The 23,477-nt window shown below is 31.4% G+C and overlaps 1 protein-coding gene across 1 annotated transcript in view; it reads right to left on the reverse strand.

Moving 5' to 3' along the window:
• The window catches only part of LRP1B (LDL receptor related protein 1B), a 1,647,539-nt gene that overhangs the window by 489,403 nt on the left and 1,134,659 nt on the right, over nt 1-23,477 (reverse strand). The window contains exons 30-32 of the mRNA XM_039855262.1: nt 19,155-19,329; nt 18,274-18,368; nt 1,166-1,315 (exon numbers count right to left, since the gene is read on the reverse strand). Coding sequence (XP_039711196.1) covers nt 1,166-1,315; nt 18,274-18,368; nt 19,155-19,329 — 420 coding nt within the window. The remainder of the gene's footprint in view (nt 1-1,165; nt 1,316-18,273; nt 18,369-19,154; nt 19,330-23,477) is intronic.

A 23,477-nucleotide genomic window follows, 5' to 3' on the forward strand; every position in this document is an offset into this window, starting at 1 on the left:
ACAGGCTAAAAGCTCCATTCTTGTGCCAAACAGCCAAGTTGTAAATGCACAGGAAAAGTTCTTGAAGGAAATTAAAAGTGCTACTATTTTAGTAAACATACAAAGTACAAGAAAGTGAAACAGCCTTATTGATGAATCTACTCTTGGGGAAGATGCTATGAAGATCGTTGAAATGATAACAAAGGATTTAGAATATTACATAAAATTAGTTAATAAAGCAGTGGCAGGTTTAAAGAGGATAAACTCCAATTTTTAATAAAATTCTGTGAGTAAAATGCTATCAAATAGCATCACATGCTACAGAGAAATCACTTGTGACAGGATGAGTCATTTGATGTGGCAAATTTCATTCTGGTCTTATTTTGAGAAATTTCTACAGTTACCGCAACCTTTGGCAACCACCACCCTGATCAGTAAGCAGCCATTGACACGGAGGCAAAACTCTCTGCCAGCAAAAATATTACAAGTCTTGAAGGGTTAGATGATGGTTAGCCTTTTTAAGCAACAAAGTATTTTTTTTTTAAATTAAGGTATGTACAATGTTGTTTTAGACAGTGCTATTACACACATAATAGACTACAATACAGTGTAAATATAACTCTTGTATGCAGCACTAAGAAACCAAAAAATTAGTGTCCTTTGCTGTATTGCAATAATCACTTTATTGTGGTTGTCTAGAACTAAATCTGCAATATCTCTGAGATATGACTCATGGAAAACAATTATTTGTGGGAGAATAATTTCAATCATTGGTCAATGGACCCTATGGCCTTGTCTCCTAAATTATCTGCTATCCTTTATAAGCAGAGATAAGCCAGATTTGTTATTGTGACAAATACACAAGGTTCATACATTTTAGAACACTGCAGTAGAACACAGAAATAATCATAAAATAAAACAAGTCCCAGTAAGTCTAGAATCAATAACAGTAGAGTTAGTATTGGTAACAGCACTAAGTCCTTAATCTGCATAAACTTACAAGTTTGTTTGCTAATGTTAAGAAAATAATAATAATAATTAAAAAAAAAAAACCTCATAGAGACGTGCAATTTTAATGCGCTTCTGGTGTTCATGGAGCAGTAACTCTTCTCAGGTTTTAACATGTCATAATTAATCAACCCCCAATCAATACGAAGCAACCTAGCTATAGAACCACTGCACTTACCCATGATGGTTAGGGCTGTAGCTTTTGTTAATTCTTCTTTCATTGACTCTATTACTTCTAAATTACCGCCATCTAGGTTGCATCTATTTATGGTTCCATTTCCCGAACTGATCCAATAAAGCTTGTTTTCCACATAGTCTATTGATAGACCTGCAATTAGATTATACATCTTAAACATAATGGTAGTCACTTGAATTGGAATATTTACCTTGTACTGAATTTCAAGGGGAAAATGTATGTTGCAAACTCAGATTTCTCTCTTAAAAAATAAGTTAGCTAATGGGAAATACACATATACTGTTTGAACTTTGTGAAACAATGTACTTTTATAGGCAATTAACAGTTATATTTGTTAATTATGACAACAATTTGTGACAATGAGTTCCATTTTATGGATAAGGAAAATTATACTTAGAATAGTTAAGAAATGAGTCCATAGATAGCAAGTGGACATCCCATAAATTTTAATAAAGTTTCGATTTCCAAATTAAGTGCCTGTCCTCTTATTATACCACTTGGTCTCAGAAAGTTTTAGTGTGTGATAGTCATGTGGGATACTAAGTTAACTTACAAAATTTATAATTTCTCCTCTACTTTCAGTAAAATTTACTTTAGGTAGTTATAGATTTACATCAGACGTTTCAACTCTCTTCAAGTAAATCTAAAGTTAGAAGAATTTCAACAATTAGCAATTTCACTGATTTATGGAATTGAACTGGGCTCATTTAGGGGCTGCCATAGAAAAATAAATCATTCAACAAGTAAGCTAACTAAGCCAATAGCACAGTGTCTCACTGTAGGTTAGCTTTATTGTATTTTATGGACAGTTTCACGTATAGAGTAGTGTTTATGGTTTTCAAAAGAGTCATACAATACAATAAATTGTTTCTGAGATCTCTCTCAGGGAACAAAGTGAACAAACAACAATAAAAAAATCTCTTTCCCACTTAAAAAAAAAATCTAAGTTAAAAACAAAAGAAAGGAAGGAAGGGAAGAAAGAAAGGAGGGAAGAGAGGCAATTCAAGAGAATTACTTGAATTCAAGTGCATTGAGAAAGAATTAAACTTAGCTCAAATATTCTCAACTACAGATAGTCACAGACCAGAGAGCAAATTGATTTATCAAGATCAGTTTTAATCAAGTGGAAATAATCCAAAGTCTATACAATATACTAGTAATTTATTGACTTATTGTTATATTTTGCTAATAGAAGTCTGGAAGATTCATCAGAAAAGTCACAGTGCATAAAATTATACATTTCAAGAAAGAAGTTTTCAGATTTTTTTTTTTTTGATAACCACAGTGGACAATTGCCTTTAATCACTATGATAAAATAATAAAATCATAACTATCACAGTGATACTCTACGATGTAATATTTTCATGGTGAAAGTCTATTCACCATTCAATTTTTTTATAAGAGAAAGTTGATTATCCTGCAGAAACTTCTTAAGCCACCTTCATGCATCTTTTCTAGTATAAATAAATTCTCATTTAGACCACTTAAGTTCCAGGAAGTGGTCTATTTTACTTTCTGTTTAGTTGACTATCTAAAATATATAATTACATATCTAATCAGCAATAAAGAATATCTTTACTACAGGTTGATGGTACAAAACATAGCCCCAAACTTTCTGTGCTGAATTTTTATCAAGAATTGGAATAACAAATACATTTATAAAGAATTCCCTTTAGAAATATTATCTAGCTCTCTAGGTATTCTAAATTGTATCTCTCAATCAAACTAAACCACCAGAGAGCTATATGTATTTTTTTATCACTGTATGGATTTTCCCCATCTATGAATCTCTTGCTGAATTGAGTTTTGGTGTTGTGCCTTTGGTTTACATAAAGGATGCTATGGGAAGTATAACAGAAAACATACCGTTATACTTCCCAGGAAATAGTATCTGAAAGTAGTACATCACAAAATGACCTCTTTATACAAGGACCCATGGGAGAAATTTCTTTCAGGGCTCAGTGCCAGAGAAAGCTATATATGGAAAATATAAAATTATAACTGGTCATATTTCTCTCTTTGCTTTGGCTGCTAATAAACTGAAAAGTTTGATTTGTGATTCATCTCCAACAATTATAAAATAATTGCATGTATATTTGTAATTTTATTCTTGGCTTTGATAGACTAATCTATTATTTTCCTAAACTTTGATTTTTAAAATTAGTATTCTCCTGGCCTTTCTTAGGTAATGAATTTATTTAAATTTCCTCAACCTCTTTTTGGAGGGAGAGAGTGCATTCATACTGAATGTGCCTAACTTCAAATTAATCCACAGTGTCAGAACTTTCTTATCTACTTAACACCTGACAGCTTTTAGAGTCTAACTTAAACTGTGTAAAGCAGTTATAGAGAGCAGGGAAGTTAGGTCAAAATTCCTCAGATTCTACTAAGCAGCATCTTTGTTTCTGGATTATGAGTGCCAAGAGAGAAGAAGATATGTCAGTGAGCTTTTTATTTTCAGGGACTAACATGATGACTAGAACAAAAAAGAAAATTTATAAACATTGAATGAATGAATGAGTTATTTAAATAACTCCATTACGAAAATTATAAGTTGTCTTCAAGGAGTTCTGACTACTAAAGTTAAATCATCTTCACAACAGAATTCTTTCAATATACTACTTATACACAGATACTATGGCAAAAGGGAGGAATAGATTTACTGGTTACAGCCTTTATTTTTATATTAATATTAAGATTTAATATTTTAAGGTCAATAGTTTCATGAGTCACAAGACTAAAAGTATGCAAAGTTCCTATATTAACCTATATTTGCATGCAATCCATGTCACCTAGCCACCTACACATATCTTCTCTCTTGGTAATTATATCAGCTTAATCCTGAATGTTCTTGAGTGTGCTTATTTGTGGTTTATAAAAGAGAATTGAAATCTTATAAAACTCCTATTATAAATTCAAGAAACTGGTGATGTATGTTTTAAATTTCTAAATATGAGTATGTTTAAAGGCACGTATTTATAAAGGTTATTAATATAAATGTTTTCACATCTTAATTTTTTTATTATCATTATACACTTAGGTCTTAATAACACTGAAGAATTAATGTGTATCCATTTACTGAAATAATTTCTAAATCAGATTTCTGTAGCACTAGAGATAAATCACTAAGCAGTAGACTCATAGTAGTTTTGATGCAATTGAAACTAATTCATGATTTTAGAATGTTATTCACTACCTATGAGAAAACAGACAAAATATGAGTATGTTGATAAAAGTTTCCTGGAACCTATGCAAAGAAATATAATTAGTCTGTAGTAGATGATCCTCAGAGTGGGTTACTGAGATTTAAAAAAATCTTAAAAGGGCTGTAGGATCTGTCTGAAGATTATGCCACTAGTAATATATTCTCATTTCTGCAAAACACATTTATCTTTTAAAATCATCTGGATCTTCTTATCAAAAGAAAACCTAAATTCAGTAACACAATAGGTATATCAAAGGAAAAAAGTCATCATATAAATTAAAAAGCTTTACAAAAAAAATCTACCTTTTAGCTATTTTCCTGTTATTGTAAAAATGCATGTAATCATATGCTTTGATAATAACACATTTTCTTTAAGCCAAATATTTCCCTTAATTTATTATTATATTTGAACATTTAATTGAAGTGATCCAGTGTATTTCTTAATAGAAGCAATGTAATTTGCCAAAATTATGTAATTGTTATCATAATAGAAATAATCCACATATTGATATAAAAGAGATATATATTTTTAAAAATAATATAATCTAAATATATTTTTATATATTACTAGAATATTAAATCTATTGTTTTATGTGTCATTACAATTAAGATTGGAAAGTTTATGAGTCTCATTTTTTTTTCAAACAACTCAAAACTAAATCAATGTACTATGTAATATGGAATTAAAACAAAAATGCAAGTATATTATTTTTTTTTAATTAAGACTTTCTAGAGATAGTAATTTTCTAATGTTTTCCCATTACTTATCAGATTTTATTTCAAAATTTTCATTCCCAGCTGTGCATTATAATTATCTGAAAAGTTATTGAAAATACTGACGCCTGGCCTCCACTCCCAGAAATTTTAATTTAATTGGTTAGAGTTGGTTCTAGACATAAGTATTTTTTTTTTTTTAAAATCTCTCCAGGTGATTTTAGAATATGACACTTAAGAAATTCCTTTTAAACATTGCATATTCTTATAATCTTTCAAACTTAAACTTTTAATAAATTTAAACAGGCCTTTTAAATTTTGCTGGAAAATGTGTCAAGATGATGAGATCTCCAGAGACAAGGAAACATTAATATGTAGATGGCAAAAAAGACATATAATAAATATTAAAATGTAGATGATCAACTTCAAGGCCTCTAAATATTTATAATAAATAACATTGAATTCTTCAAAATAGTCTCTTTATAGTGTTATTTTGAAACAATAGAAAAGAACTCCTGCTTCTGGAATTGTAAAAGTTGTAGAAAATGGCTACTGAAAGCGCACTTACAAAAAATTATAATGATCTGGATATTTCAAAATGGAGATCTTTTCAGAGTTCACTGGAAGAGGCGTAATTATTCCTAGAGCAGAATTGTTTCTGAAACATCAAACTTTTAGTGTCTAAGGATCATAGTTATTCCAATGGGGAAATAGAAGGGTTAACTGCCTATTCATCATTAAGCTATCTTGAGAAATGCTTTATCCCGCCTGAGGATACTTAGCTTTTATAAGTTAAAGAATAAACATACTAAGGAAGCCCAAGAGGTCTTCCTGCATTATATAAGTGAACACAAAAATATAAGATGCCATCATCCTTCAATCACATCGTGCACATGTCTCTGGATTCATCTGACAGAAGGCTAGGCAGTCTTCATCTGACTACATGCTCACTTAGCCATTGTGAGGTTGTAATAATAATACTAATTACCTCATATAATAGTGTCTGGCACATAGAAAGCGCTCAATAAATGTTAGCTATTTATTAGTAGTAGTATAGGTTTTCATATTTTCCTTTCGAGTTAAAATCCTATTGTAAAATTTGCAACCATCTCTCAATGATACAGGCATAGCAAAATTAGAAACTTTTGTTCTGTGATGGCCAATAATAGACGGCTTCAGTTTAGGGGGAAAATTGCAATCTACAAACCCAACAAAAGATTAGTATCAACAAAAGAATCCTCAAAACTCAATGGTTAAAAAAGAATACCATTAGAGAGCAGGCAATGAAATGAACAGACATGTCACAAAATATATACAGATAGCAAATAAGCACATAAAAAAGATGTTCAACATGATAGAAAATGAAAATTAAAATGGCAATAGAAATCACTACACGCTTATAAGATTGACTAAAATAAAATAGTGAGGACATGGTTCCATAGTGTAGCAGTTAGCATGTCTGCTTTACATGCAGAAGGTCCTGGGTTTGTGCCCCCATGGAGTTATGGTCCATGGTCTACGGCCATGCCATCCTGAACAAGCCCGAAGCTGATCTCAGAAGCTAAGCACGGTCAGGCCTGGTTAGTACTTGGATGGGAGACCACCTAGGAAGCCCAGGTCCTATAGACATAAATAATAAAAATAAAATAAAAAATAGTGATAACACTAAATGTTAGCAAGGAGGCAGAGAAAAACTAGATTTACTATACATTGCTGGTGGGAATGTAAGAGAGTATAGAGACCCTGGAAAATAGCTTGGCATTTTTTTTTTTTATAAAGCTAAGCATACTGTTATCAGAGGACCCAGCTATTGCACTCTTGAAAATGTATCTCAGAGAAATGAAAACTTATGTTCACACGAAAACCTATACATGAATGTTCATAGCTATGTGCAGTAGTCAAGAACTAGAATCACCCTATCTCCTTTAACAGGAGAATCACCTAGTAAACTGTGGTGCTTACATACGATGGCACACTACTCAGCAATAAAGAGGAAAGAACTATTGATACATGCAACAATTTCAATAGCTCTCCAAGGATATATGCTGAGCAAAAAAAAAAGCCAATCAAAAATGTTATGCACTGTATGATTCCATTTATATATGGAAGACAAATGTAGGGAGAAAGGAAAAGGGTGGTAAGCAGGAGGGGAGTAGGTGTGTTTATAAAAGGGCAACATGAAGGATCATTGTGGCATTGCAATTATTCAATTTTACATAATGTTTCAATTGGAGAAATTAGATAAGCTATGGGACCTCTCTGTATTACTTTTTTTTATAACTGCATGAGAATCTAAAATTATCTCAATAAAAATTTCAATTAATAAGAAAAACATACTATTCAACAACTAGTTGAGAATGTAGAGGATCAGAATATGTCTCTCCACAATATACTAATTTGGTTTAAGGATTATTTTGAACTAAAGACCACTGAGAAAAAGCAGATGACAAATAAAAGAACTGTCCTCCCTCACTATTTGTCTAAAAGCAGGCTTAGATTCTTAACAAGTCTAGACTCTGATCAGCCCTGAGATGGCACTGAGAGAAATCTACATAACAAACCTTACTAAAATAATACTTATCTTCCATTAGTTTCCCTCATGTAATCATCTTCCCACAGTTTGTATCCCTTGAAAGTCTTAAAACACTTTTCCTTGGTCTTGTCACTTCTGTACAATTTTATTGTTCTTTGTAAAGATGATATATAAACCCGGGCTCTAACCACTCCTTTGAGTTATTCTTGACTTTCTCCCATGTGTATATGCATGCTACTGTGTTAATAAACACTGTTTTTCTTTTGTTAATCTGTCTTTTGGCAGTCTAATTTACAGAGTCCGAGTCAGAGAACCTAGGAGCATAGAGAAAAAAAGTGTTTTGTTTTGTTTTGGTTTTGATTTTGTTTTTTCTCTTCTGCAAGTATCTATACTGCCCTAATCTTAACTTCTACCTTGGAATCATCCCTCTCAAGTCACTCTGAATTAAGAAGTCATCAACACCATGTAGTGTTCCAGAGCTAAGTTAATTAACTTAGTCCCTTGTTGCATATCATATCAGCATCTCTTCCATCCTTCATCACATAAATCATTGTACCTGGGGCAATTTTACATTTATATTTCAAGTTCTTGATGATTGACAAAAATCATGTGCATTGTGAAAAATAGTACTTTCAAAAATGAGGGAAAGACCAGGACAAGTGACAGTTTATTTCTTGATAAGTGTTTTGTTCTAAAAGATCATTTTAAAAGCTTTAATACCCATAGTTTTATAATTTTTCAAAATTATACTTAATAGCTTGATAGGTAAAGTAGAACAAAATATTTTTTAAAACACTAGATTGTGCCATTTTAATATTTTTAAATTATACTTTCTGTCAATATAATGTTAAACTTTCACTTATTTTTTTTTTTCTAGCCACATAGAAATATTCAGAGTTTCTAGGCATATCACAGTGTCTGTGCCTATTATGACTGTTTACCCTTTCTGCTAAGAAGGAAAGCCTCTTCTATCAGTTCTTTTAAATCTAAAGTATATTTTTCCTTCAAGATCTCATTGAAATTTCAAAGTATCACCAATTTGGTTACAACTCTTTCCTGTATATTTCTTCTCCACAAATAATTAATGGTTTTCTCTATTTTTGCAGTGTCTGGTTATATCAACTTTACGGTGTCTGGAAGATAGTACTTATGAACAACATTAAGTGTTCTTATTTTGTTTAACTACTAAAATTCTCATCAAATGCTTTATAGTTATCAGTGTCTTTTTCCTTCACTGACTATGATCTTCTTGATAATGGATCCCAGGGTTTTTTTTTTTTTTTTCAGGGTCTGGTACCTAGTATACACTTTATTACCTTTTTAATAACCTTTTTTTTATACTTAACATTGAAAGATTGAGTTAATGAATGATCAGATGAAACAGTGTAATAAATTTAAGTTATTCATGTGCATATGCTTGTGTAATTTTAATATCAGGTTGGCAGTTCCTCTGGTCTTTTTTATAACCTATTCTTAACATTTCTTTTGGTGTACAGAGACTTATATATTAATTGTGCTTTATACATAATAAAAGTGCCTGTAATAAGTAATGAGTAATTATAAATATAATAACCGTATTATCAAGCAAGAAAACATACCCAGAAGTTTGTTTTATTATTACTATTATTATTATTATAATTTAATGAGATCCCTTGAATTATTTTGATGCAGTGAAAAATTGCTTATAAATATTATCCATTGACAGATTTCAAAATCCACATTATATAGAGTATGGGTTGAAATAATTAAATAAAATAATATATTTGTTTCAAGAAGGAATGCTTGAAGGTTGAATGAACAAATTACTTTTGGTTGGGATTACATAAAAATAAAGGGAAAACATCAAGGAAATAAATTATAATACATAAGATTCTTAAGAATGAACCATGAAAAGTAATGCTAATTGACAGGCCATGTTGCTTTATGAGGTTTAAGGGATAAAATTCTTAATATGTAAACATTTTAAACATGGAAATGGCTTTGGTAGTAAATTAAAATCCTCTGTTATGCAAACTGCTCTAGCACTTAATGTATACAACATGATTGAGCATGATTGAGTAAATTTTAATTGAAGATATTTAATTCAACAATGGATAACTGGAAGGTTGATTTGTATTTAACAGAAGCAAAGTCATTCAGCCCAAACTTGCCTGAAGGCTGCAATTACTTAGTCTTCAGTGATACTCACTCATAAAATGTCAATTGGGTGTTTTGATAAGATTATAATTTACTTCTATATCAAGTATATTTCGCATATGGATTTAAAAGCAAAAAAAAGAAAAAAGAAAATTCAGTGAATTGGAATATAAATGTAATTTCACAAACTAGAAAGCCTAGTGTATCTGTGGCATTACTGTTTAAAACTAGCATTTAAAGATTCAGAAATAATTAATCGTGAGGTACAATTGGCACAGAGGTAAAATTGTTTCATGTGTACTCCTGGCTGCTTAGAAAAGCTGACTGCTGTGTCCTAATTGGGCCCACTTTTCTCAGGAGTATCCAAGCTCTGGATTTTTCTTTCTTACTTTCCATGCTTGAAAAAATACCAATTTTATTCCCTGATCTTTGCTTGAGGTCAGGTAATTACTATATGAAATTAGCCTCTCTGGGCATAATATAATGGTTAGGATTTAATATGGTTTTGGAAGAAGATAAACTTGAACATGAATCCCAAATCTACCATTTATCACAAGCAACTAATTTCTTTAAACAAGCCTCAGTTTCTAAATCTATAAAGCAGAATAAGAAAGCCTTCCAGAAATGATTACTGTGAGACGATTCATGCAAAGCATTTTGCAAGTGCTTGACATATTCTAAGTGCTTAAAAAGTAGTCACTATAATTATGTGATTTTTATTGCCAAAGTGATGATGGTTCTACTGTATCATACATCCCAAAGTAAATGCATGCAAACACAAAGGTGTGCTTTTATATTCAGAATACAGGTTCCAAAAAGGGTGATAGCTAATGATTGCTTTGAGTTGACACTTTTCAGCCTCACCAGAGAAAATATTGTGTTTTCTCTTAATGTACTGGGACAAACTAATTTATAATCTGGCAATTAATATGCATGAGGAAAAAAATCAGCTGAACAGCAACTCCTTCTTTCCAAATCACCTAATTTTTTTCACAGAAATGGTTTAGGAAATACAGTGGGCAGGAGTTTAAGCTATGGATTGCCCAGATAGACTCATCATTAAAAATAATTACAATAATTTTCTGCAGAGCTAAATATTAGTGATAGTCAATGAGCAAATAACGCAGTAATAAATACCCCTTTGTATATAAGTATTTATGGGTATGTTGATCATGCATACTAACGAAAACAGATTTGTATTTATTTTATTCACACATTCATATGTCCATTCACAGTACTGGAAAATTCCATTTTAGAAATCATCTCAGCAGAATAGTTCTAATAGAATCTGATAAAGTGAGGTTATAATGATATGCATTCTTGAGAATATTTCAAAGATTCTTCTATATCCAATGTTTCCTTATGAATCTTAACCCTGAGGCTTCACTAGATAACAACTTAAATTTATATATAAAATCAAGAAAAAATAGTTCACTTATTTGTATCACAGCTCCAAACTGTCCATAAAGAAAGGAAAAAAAAAAAAAACAGCATAAAATATTTTTAAAAAAGAAAAATACAATAAACCAAAATGCTTTAGTATTTTGTGTAAATGAGTAAACACTATGGTATTGAATATATTTAAGAAAATATTTCAATCATACACAGTAAAAATACTATAACTTGAAAAATAATTATAATTATAAATCAGTGACTATGATATTCTTGAAATCAGTGTCATCTTAACTGCTACCAATTCCTCACAAATAATTTAAACTCATGGAATATAGATAGTACTTTTCTGCTATAAACTCATTAATATTTTTATAGTTAATTAATAAATAAGAATCTCTCTAGCCCATTAAGATAAACCAAAATTGTGATAATAGGGTTAGAATGAATAAGGTTACTCAAAATAATTTGGTTTTATCTTTATACCTTGTGCCAAGAGGACTTGTCAATAATTAGATAACTTGACCGATACTTTTTTTGCCCGTTTTTCTTATTTTTATGAGAAATCTCTAAGGTGCTAATGAGAGCCAAGTGGTCACAGGGTTGTCAGAGGGGTGGGAGATGAAATAGCAAGAGAAACACGTGGAAAAGCTAAGATAGAAACCAAAAATGTCCATCTTTTCCTCCTTTGCTAATCATTCATTTATTTATAAATAATCCACTTATTTTTGAGAAAATAATAATTTGAGAAAATAATGCTAAACATATGAATATGAGAATACTTTAATTTGTTTTTTACTTATCGGATACATTGAATGAAATACAACATGAATTTGTACCCAGATCACCAAATATGCACTTCTTTCACATGTTACTCAACTAAGATATATAAGTAAATCTTAGTTTTATTCAATCTTATAAGAGCCTCTTGCCATAGGATAGAAAACAGTCTTCACTTCATTCAATGAATATTTATTGAAGATCTATTTATGTGCCAACATTGAGCTCTGAGCTAAGGACACAATGGTAAAAACAGATACAATCCCTAACTTTGTAGTTTCCTTTCTAGTTGGTAAGCAGTCGTTAACCAAATATTCAATAAGCAAATGCAAAATTAAAATGATGACAACAGCTAAAATATGAAATAATGGTGCTAAAAGTGTGTATTGTAAGAGACTTCAGCCTAGTCAGAGAAGTCAAGGAAAGTTTCTTTGAAGAAATAGTACCTGAGTTGAAATCTGGCAGACAGGTGAGAAACTAAGAGGAGAGGGAAGGCATTACTGCACATAGGAATAGATTGTTAAAATATACCATTAGGGAAAGGAGCTTGACAAGTAGAGAATCGAAGGAGGTAAAAATGGGTGAAATAAAGTTTTAGTCACACTGCAATTCCTTTTAGATTATAACAGGACTATACATGGGTAAAGGGACTATATCGCCCTTGTTTACTTGTTGCTCAGTATTCACTTGTTTCTCAGTAACAGTATATTACAAGAAGTCATTTTTCCTTCTTTTTCTTCAAGATTCCTACATACATACAAAATGGATCTTTACCACACATTCCTGTCTTTCTCATTAGTGTGTTAACACTACAAGGCGAGTATTACATAAAAAGATCATCATCTTTGTGTCATCCACAGTGCTTAGCATAACATGTCAGCAGTAGCCACTTAATACATGGAGTTGGATTTAAGAAAGAAGGGTTGATTACAGAGTTGTCTTTTTTTTAATTTTTCTTTCTGTAAAACATCCTCAAGCATTTATTTTTTCTTTTTCTCTTCCTAGGTTAAAAAAAAAAATCACATTGTTATACTTTATATAATAATCTACATCAAAGTTAACATGGTTCAAAACTTGTGATGTTAGTTTGGTGTGTCAGCATGTCTAGGCTATAGTTCCCAGTTATTCAATTAAACACTAACCTATCTAGGTGTTGCTGTGAAGATATTTTGGAGATCTGCAAGCAGGTGACTTTAACTAAAGGAAATTATTATCTGAAAAAAAAAATCTGGGTGGATATGATTCAATCAGTTGAATAGACTTAAGAACAGAAGGTTTCTCTGATGAAGAAGAAATTCTTCCCCTGGTCTACAGCTTAAGCTCCTGTTTGAGAATTTCCATGCCTCCCAAGAATTTCAAATTTGCCTAGCCAGCCCTCATAATCTTATAAGCTAAATCTTTGCAATAAATCTATTTTTATATGTTGATATCTATCATCTGTCTATTAACCTATCCACACACACTCTAGGTTCTAGTTCTCTCATCTAACTCTGATGGATACACAACTGTGTCCTATTGTAGATGATTTTTTAGAATCAGCTGATGAAGACTACATTAGTGCACAATTTTCTTACAAAGAATAGTTTTAATGCATTTTAAATGAGAAAAAATATAAAGAATCCATGAAATTTTATGGATGAGAATCAAAACCAAGACACAGTTCATTGTCTACATTAACATGGCTTTACTATTCCACTATCTTCAATGCCATAACTTTACTATTCTAAGAAACTCCTGTCCAGTAAGACAAGTGTTGTAGATATCATTATCGTTCATTTCAGGAACTTCCCGAATAACCCATCGACTTTTCAATAAAAAAACATCAAATGACACTTTTTACCTTAAGACTCTGAATCATTTACTCTCCAAATCGTTCTGCTTCCGCCAATTAAAAATTATTATATAATGATCCTTAATCTTAACCAAGACTCCTACTGAAACATCTGTCTTAAAGCAGATGACAGAATCTCAATTACTATTTCAACTTTGCCCTTTTCCCTGAGATATTATTAAAATGTTAACAAGTTAATGATCTCTCTTATTGTAGTAGGCAAGAAACTCAGCTTTGTCTAAACCAGGGTTCTCCATCCCCTAGGCCACAGATGGTACTGGTCCATGGCCTGTTAGAGACTGGGCTGCACAGCAGGAAGTGAGTGGCAGGTGATGGAGCTATCCAAACTTCATCTGTATTTGCAGCCGCTCCCCAGCGTTAGCATCACCACCTCAGCTCCGCCTCAGATTATCAGGCTTTAGTTTCTCATAGGCGCACCAGTCTCTAGAGTCAAAAAGGTCAGGGACCACTGGTATAAACAAGTTGTTTTGGTGTTATTTTTGAGGAACCAGTATTTAACACAGAGAAGAGATAAAAATAATAAATGTTCATGCATTCATTACACAGAATCGAACACTATTAACATTTTATTATATTTCATGTGTCTTTTTATGAAATATAAATTTTCTTAATACAATTAAATCTCCTTCAGTTAAGATAAAAGTTCCTCTTTGAATGTCATTATTGCTCCCTTCCAAAGACAACTGCTATTATAAAATTGATGTACATATTTCCAGTTTACTTTTTTCTAGTTTTACAAATATGTACATCCAGAAGCAATATATATTAATGGTGTGTATTTCATCTTGAAATTGTACAAATGGTATCATACTATATTATTCTTCTAATTACTTTTCTCACTCAATGCTTTTGATATATATTTGTCTTTATATATATATATATATATATATATATATATATATAAAAACATCTGTGTGTATATACAGAATTTCAGCACATAAACATGCAGCATTTATTTAGACATTCCTCTTTTGATGAAGATTTATGCTCGTTTCAACATTTTTTATTATAAACAATGATTTATTGAACATTCTTGTATTTGTTTCTTTCAGTACCTACACACACATAATTCTCTAGTATATGTAAGTTAAGTGTGGAGTTGCTGGAACATTTGGTATTGCATATATGGCTTTAATTCTAAAAATAACCTCAAAAGGTAGATAATAGTATCACCATCTTCTAGATAGTAAAATTCAGTCTTAGGAAAGATAAGAAAAGTGTTTAAATTCACAGAGCTAATAAGTATCAAAGCAGACATCCAAATCAGAGATTTTAATTCAAAGCAGAGATTTGTTTGGCTCCCCAAACAACTTTTTTCCCAACCATGTTGTTGCCAGAACACAGCAAAAGGAATGCTTTATGTGAATGTGAAAATCAGTATAAGCTGTCCCTAGTGTCCAGGTTCCTGAAGTTCACTCTTCCTCTCTGAAAATTTGATTCTCTTAATTGGCAAGTGGTAATTAAGAATGATGAATAGTATCAAAGGAGATGTTAGCGATCTACCAATAAAGAAACATCACTCATTGTAGGGAAGTGAGGAAGAACAGAGGCAGGGGAAAACTACCTCTGCTCACTTTCTTTTGTTATGTTTCTAAAATACAGATATCTGTGGCAGAAGTGTAATTGAATAGAGCAGACTGGGGATTTGCCACAAACATCCAGATTTTGAAAACATGAAAGAGATAAAATAATTTGTTTTGTTTACATACAGACAACAATGAAAAGACTATCAATCTTAGCATCTTATAAACATGATTAGTTAACTAAAAGTAGAAAGTTACCAGAAGGAGTTTATAACACCTATTTGTAAACCACATCAAGAAACTACAGCAGCAAAGAGACAGCCCAGTAGTCTTTCTGCCCTGGGGATGACGCTAGGAAAATTTGAGAGTAGAATCCAGATATTTCGAACTTGTTTGCCTCTCAAGGTTAGCAGCAAGATAACATAGCATTTGCATAAAAATTTGCTCATCTCAGAGATTCTCCATGTTTCATGTGCTCCTCTGCTAAATTTCTATCGTTACTATTCTATGTTTATTCTTCAGTGAGCTCATTCATACTGCAGACGGTCAAATCATTCAAATTCCAATCTGTTGGACCTAGCACATCTTCTACTACTGTTCCTTACAGGTTCTATTATTAAAGGCCTGATGTCCTGATAAGATTTCCTCATTCAATCATGATGAGAACTATATAAAATAGACATTTTTGTCTTGATTTTACAGATGAGGAAAGCAAGCACCATAAGCTAACAATAACTTGCTCAAGGTCACTAAGTTAAATTTACTTAATGGAATCGAAAACGATTTAGTTTCCTGTACCTATTAAGGGAAAGGACAGCGTCAAATGTTTTATCAATAGGCCTAATACCCAAGAATCTGTTTGTTGAATAAATTTCTGACTTGAAAGCCATACTCATTAATAGTAATTTAATGCATAGTTTGTAATGAGATTCTGAGTTATTTCTGGTAAAATAGAATATGTTGCTCAAATTAAAATTAAAAACTATCATTTTAAATTTATTTAAAACTAATTTTCAAATATAATAATAACTGACATAAAGTAGACATCTAATATTTGTTATTAAATGTTTAATCATCATCCATATACACCTAAAAATATCATTTGGTATATAACTCCTGAGGGTCCCATTACAAAGTAAAAATAGTAACACTAATTCCTTTCTTATAAATTTTCTTTTATAAGCTGTTAGGTTTTTTTCTTTAATTTCAGTAGGGAAATGGATATTTAGTATTAAACAAGATAAAGTTTTCTCCACTATAGAAACAAGTGTGTAGATTAATTAACACCTTGGTGTAAACTATAGCCACCACATTACAAAGTAAGGACTTTATTGACTCATTTTCATACTATTTCCATCATCATACTAATTTTTTCATATTAAGTATTCTGAACGACTCCAGATAAGCACCAACTAAATTGGTTTAGTCCAAATTAAGTCCTTTGTATGGGTCTTAATCTTTAGAGTCCCGTGTTTCTTTTGTTCTATCATTTTCCACACAGAAATATTAGCATTTCAATTTGCCTTTAATTTCTAACACTACTTTGAATTCCAATTGTGTATCAAATCTTAGAACAGTCCAAATAAAAGAGCTGTTAAGAGTATCATTTTATATCAGAGGTTTATACATGAAAATAATTATTTACTGCAAATACTAATGGTACTACATCCTTATTGAATCATTACTATTAAAAATGAGTTACTTCAAATAAGTATACTTCCACATTTCTAAAACTAAAAAAAAATTGCTAAAAAGCTTTATGGTGTATTGATTTTGCTCCCAAATTTAAAACTATAATATATTCAATTCAAAGTAAAATTATGATTTTCTTTTGTATATTCCATCATTTGCACATTTAACATAATATCAAAATTCAGGTTCATTGTTGGATTTTTTAAAAAGGTAATTTGAGACGACAAATAAACAATATTATAATTCTTGCCTCTCAAGGAAATATAAGAAATTATGAGGAAAGAGTGATTATAGTTCGTCAGTGCTGAACTGATCAAGAAGGGAAGGTTTGGTGGTGAGATGCCCAGTTAGAAGAATACACGAGGAGCTGACTTGTGAATGAAACGGCAGGCACCAACTTTATTCCGGGTAGTATGCTTCTGTTTCTGCTCTTCTGCTCCTTTTCTTGTGCTCCCCTTCTGCTCTCCTTTTGCTTTCCTGAGGACCGTATGGCTTCACATATATTAATTAGAGTACAATAGTGGCTTCAGCCACACATACATGATACAATAAGCTGAAGTATGTTTACATATTTTAGGAGCGGGCACTCTACTACACTAATGTAACATTCTAAATCCAGGTCCTATTCCTAGCTGTGAGCCTGGATCACAGCCAGGCCTGGGACACACACAGTTTGAAAAAAATATCATAATGTATAGGTGTTTATGTGTAAGTTTATAACATGTTCTGAAAAAATCTTTGTACTCAAGATTTTCAAAGATGTTTTATGAAAATGACTCAGAGCTCTCTTCTAGCACCATCGTATTTTATCAAATAATTTACAATGGTTGGCAAAGGTAGAAAAACAAACTAAGTAAACATACTTCAAATGAAAACTGCTAAAAACCAAATACTAAATACTTAATCTCAAATCATTGTAACTATTAATAATATCACAGTAATGATGAGGGAAGTCTTAGTACATTATACTGCCATTGTAGCAACAGATCAGATACTCACCAGTGAAAATAAAATATTTATTAGTTACATTGTTTTAAGTAACATTAGTACTTAATATACTGTAAAAAGTCTCTTATCAAAAGAATGTTTTCTCTTTATTCCACATAGAATCAATGGATTCAATAAGGTTGGCAAATTCTTAATTTAATTTCTCTTATTAATCTTTAATATTTTCTTTTAGGCTCTAGATCAAGGACACATTGTACAAGTATAGGTTTGTCTTATTAAAAACTGTAGAAACTAATTAAAAAAAAAAAAACTTACCAACTGGTTCTTTTTGATTCTGAAAGAGAATCTTGCTATTACTGCCATCCATGTTTGCCATGTTAATTGTATTTCCATCTGTCCAGTAGAGTTTCCTTAATTCAAAAAAGGTATGGATTAAAAATATTAGATGTAGACATACTTGTTGACTAGAAACATACACTAAAGAACAAAGTTAATAGAAAGTAAATTGTTGTCTCACGATTGATTCTTTTCAGGAAGGCTCCAAATTGTTAAGCCACTGATGAAAGTAACCTACATATTTGTCTGAGAAGAAAGCATCACTCTCGCTTTGTCCTATAATTGAAAGACAATGACCTCACTTCCTTTTTTCTCCTACATTTACAACGGAATATTTAACTATGACTGTAGTAAATTACTTCTATATAAAGTAAGTCACCAAGATTGAATCCAGTTGGCTTGGAGAACTCAGACACTTGAGAAGGGAACAAAATAATTTCAACCATTCTCGTTGAAAGTGTTGAGGAGAAATGATTTCTTTTAGCCCTATACAAGCTCTCTATGTGGGCCAGAAGATGGGAGAATCTAATCTATTTAGGAGTGACCAAAATATCAACAAGCGACAAATATGTTACTAACAACCTGTGTTTAAAATGAAATCAACAACTTTTTCCTGAATTTTTTTTATTCTGAATTGTCACTCCCTAAAAAGACATCTTATAACAATATATAAAAATCTAATTCTTTGCAGATAACAGAAATCTCTAATCAGGGATAACTTTTCTAATTTCCATATTTATATTAGCTTCCTTGACTGTATAGCTGATATATATGTGTCCCCTGAATTAAAGTTTTTATATAAAATCAGATCAGAGGTATGTAAATTTTTTGAAAAACTTAAAAAAATAATCATACTTTACCCCCTGACTGGGTGAACTGCCAGACACTGTGGCTTATCGATTCCATGGATAATTGAGGTTTTCAAAGAGCCATCTAGTCTTGCCACATTAATTTGTGTTTCATCAAATTCTGAGCTAATCCAGTATAAATTACGTGAAACCCAATCCACTGCCAGCCCTCTGATACTCTGAATATCTGTAAAACAGGAAAAAGAAAATTAAAAGTAACTGAAGTTTCTCATTCTTTTGGCTTTCCAAGTAAGTTATTTTCTGTCTCAGAGAAAATTTAATTTACACTTTAATTTGTTAGCTAAAATTGTGCAAGACAGTAATCTCATTCCCTTATCAGCCCTTCTTAAAGCATGAATAATCATTAATGTCTTAGTGCTGAGCCATTTGAAAACCTAACGCAACAATTAGCACTGAAATTACATGGAGTCAATGATTCACTAGTAAATATTTAGGAGCAGAAATAGGCAGCAGTCCTGTGGGCCAAGGTGACCAAAATTAAAATTAGAGTAATAGCTTCTCCAGTTGGTAGCACATCTTTCTAGTTAGGACATGGTACTGTGGGCCATCAACAAATGGACTATTTTATGTTTTAAGTGCCAATTTGTTACTGAAATGAAATAAAACAATTCAACTTTCCTAAAAGAATCAATGGACTTGAACATCTTTCAAAACAGATAGTTAACAGAAATTGACTGAGATACAAAGAAACTAAAATCCTTTTAGCATTCCTCCAATGTGGATTCTAAAGAAATTACTCAAATCTAATTATGTTTCAATTTATTACAGACAATATGAATATTTGGGTTGTTATTCCTTGATTATTCAATTAGGCATCTTTAAAAAATGATATTATTTAGGCTTAAATACAATTAAACATTTTAATTAAAGAAGCAAATTAAAATAAAGTGCCAACAATGATGGATACTAAAAAATCTATTTTAGCATATTAATAGATAAAGAAGACCAGTTTAGTCCCCAAGATGTGGCATTTACTAACTCTGAAATGGCTTTGCATTTATTTTACAAAGTTTTAATATTTTCTAGCATAATGTACCTTTAGAGTTTTTTAGGTCAGTGTTATTCAAACTTATAAGACACCTGGAGACTATAAAAATGACACTTCTTGTTCAGTTGATCTGGGGACCGGACAAAATTTTTCAAATTCTAATTGGCTTCCAGGTGCTGCTGTGGCAGTGTTTCTGGTCCGAATGCTCCCAGACAACCAGAGCACCCGCTACTTAGATCATTGAATTGATACATCTATTTATCATTTTCAAAAGATGCCACAAAGCTAGATTGTCGCCTGAAAGTAGAAACTCCAGATTGTAAAATGTGTCGACTAGTTCAAAATAAAAAAGAGAAAAATAAGTCACAAGGCCTGGCAGCTCCTAGTAGTACTGGCAAGAGAGGTTCCACCCCATGCTGACATCCTTGAATCTCTTCCAAGCTAACTTTCTCAAATCCTTTTATTCTTTCTAAATCACTTTTAATCCAACACCTTTACAAGATGCTCCTATGTTTGAATTTTGTCTTCTAATCAGTATCTTCTCACTCTTCATTTTTAAACCTGAAACTTGAAATTGACTTATTTTAAGTTATCCTCCTTTGATTCCCATTTTTATACAGAAAAAAAAGTGATACAGCACTTCTGTAAAGATAACCCTTCCACGGCTGATACTAATGTATTGCTCACCCAGGATATTTTTTCCTTCTCCTTTACCCTCTGGATTTAATTTGTTGCTGAAAGCCAGTATTGGTGTAATGAAAAAAATTGGCTTCATGTTCTGGGTTGCATGTCTACTTTTTGTCTTTAACCAAGTCACTTAAATTTTGGCCTCTTTTTTAACCGAGAAAATAAGGTAATTATAAATAATACATAAGATTCTGTGAATATCATACTAGATGATGTGTGTTTATGCACCTTATTGTAGAATTGAAGGGTACTTTGGCAATCTAAGGAATTAATACTTTCTGCATTTTTACCCTGGATTGCTTATTATTGGCAAAATTAATGAAATTAGTTTTTTTTTTTAATATTCTTTTCCCTAAATATGTTTTCTCCAAAGGTTTTTATTCTTCTGTTTGTTTTGTTGTTGTTTGTTTTGTTTTTCCCTTTGACTATCTCTGTTGCTTACAATTCTTTTATTCATTTTTGATTGAGTCCTAATCATAAGGCCTAGAAAATAACATTGCATTATTAAATTGAAAATTATAGCCACGTGTAAGCTATTAATACTATTTAGACCTTGTCAATTGTATGGTTCATGCTCTTTCAAATCTACTTTTATTTTTAATATTTCAATAGCGTTTAGTCTTTTTCCTCTATCAAGCAATTGATTTAGATGCTGCCAGGTCATTTTTCTGACTAGAGAGCTGTAGATCATGACCTTTGCTTTCACCAAGGTATTCAATAACTTCCAACCACTACAAAAGTGATGTCTAACTTCCTTAGCCTGGTTTTTTATATAATCTGAATAGAATCACCTTTCTAACCTCATTTGTCACTATTTTTAACAATTACCATACATTCAGTCATTTTTAACAATTACCATACACTTCAGTGTTTTCAGATTCCCAGACTTGTTCTGACCTTTCCAACCTATAAGGATTATCTGGACCTCGTACCCTATCATATCTCCACTTGCCTAAGTTTCATGCAAAATAGGCTGGCTGATAAACAATAACATCCTTCAACCACAAACACCTGATAAACTCTCCTATACATCCTAGCCAGAAAGATTTTCTCTACCTTCCTAATTCAACAGGACTACATCTGGCCAATGCCTTTCTACTTACTGTGATAATTGTTTGCTGACATATTACTGCTCTAAAATGTACATCTTAAGGGCAAATTCCTTGCTAATTTATCTTTATAGCTCCCATCTCCAAATGCATACAACACTGTCTTCAAAATAAATATTGTTAATGAATTGATGAATAAATTCATAACATGCATGATTGATAATTTAAGATTATGTGTAAGCTGAGCTCAAAATATCAGATATATAAGGTCTTTAAGTTCATTTTCAGTAGTATACACATCTAATTAAATACTCAGGAAATTCTCATTCTCTGTCCTTACTTTTTTTTCCTACCAACTAGATTGGATGGAGTTCCTAATTATTAGCTTTACGTCCAAAACAAAACATATCTTTTTTTAACCATTCTTAATGCCAAAGTTTGGTTGCTTTAGAGTGTCCTGGTCGATTCACCATAACGATGGTGATGGCATGTGTTTAATGATATTTTTTCCTTCACAGAAATATTGAAATAATAAATTATGGCTCTTACTTCTTGTCTTCAAGTAAGTTAGACCAAAATCTCTGATCAAGTTTCTCCAAAATTTTAATTTTCCTATTTTTGGGGATTCTTATTTCTTGAATTAAGGTAGATTAGAAATTCTGAAAAGCCTTTCTTGCCACAAAATTTCCTGATGCATGCATGATAAATTATAACTTTTCAATGCATTGTCAAGCTCATAAGACAGACATAAAAATCTCTAAGTGCTAACACACTTCATATGATAGTTAAAACCATAAAAGAAGGCAAATGGGAATACAGAGACTAGTGTAGCCATAGGGACAAAAACTTGTAATGAGAATCTAGAGATTTATGGATAATTGTTCACTTCAAGAGGGTTTAGTCCTTATATTTACAGAGAATAGGAGGACTAAACGTAAACAAGCTCAGGTATATCAGAAGGGTCTAAATCTTCAGGTATATCAGAAGGGTTTAAATCCTCAGTGATAGATGAGTGGGAGAAAAAAAACCTGCTGCTTAAAAAGGAGAATAACTTAAAAATGAAAACAAAACTTATTTTTTTCTGTCCTTTCTCTGGGTAGAAAAAATAATAATAATAATTCTAAGCATAGGTTTATACTCAGGTAAGAGACACCTAGTTTATCAATAAGGTATCCACTGGTTGGGTAGAGAAGTAAAATTAAAGTGATTCCTGGCTTATAGTGACTCATTTTCTTTCCGGCAGAAGCAGTTTCAATTCCTTTATGGATTTGAAATATTTGAAATAAAAATATTCCTCAACCCAAATTCTCACAACACCCACAGACTGAGTTCATTATCATAATAAGTCAGAACTAAAAATTAAAATATACACAGATAAATGAGACATAAGAGAGTAAAGATAGATATAAACAACAGGTTTAAAGATCCTAAACCTACGATAAAGCAAACTGAGTGGAATAAATATACTTTAAAATAATAAGCAAAGTGCAATAATTTATTTTAGAGATCCTCTTGTAAGATATAAATGAGAACCAAACATACTTACGAATATTTTTAATGCAATATTAATAATAATAATAATTTATTAAA

The sequence above is a fragment of the Pteropus medius genome, unplaced genomic scaffold (genome assembly GCF_902729225.1).
Source record: "Pteropus medius unplaced genomic scaffold, Ma_sr-lr_union100, whole genome shotgun sequence".
Classification (NCBI taxonomy): domain Eukaryota; kingdom Metazoa; phylum Chordata; class Mammalia; order Chiroptera; family Pteropodidae; genus Pteropus; species Pteropus medius.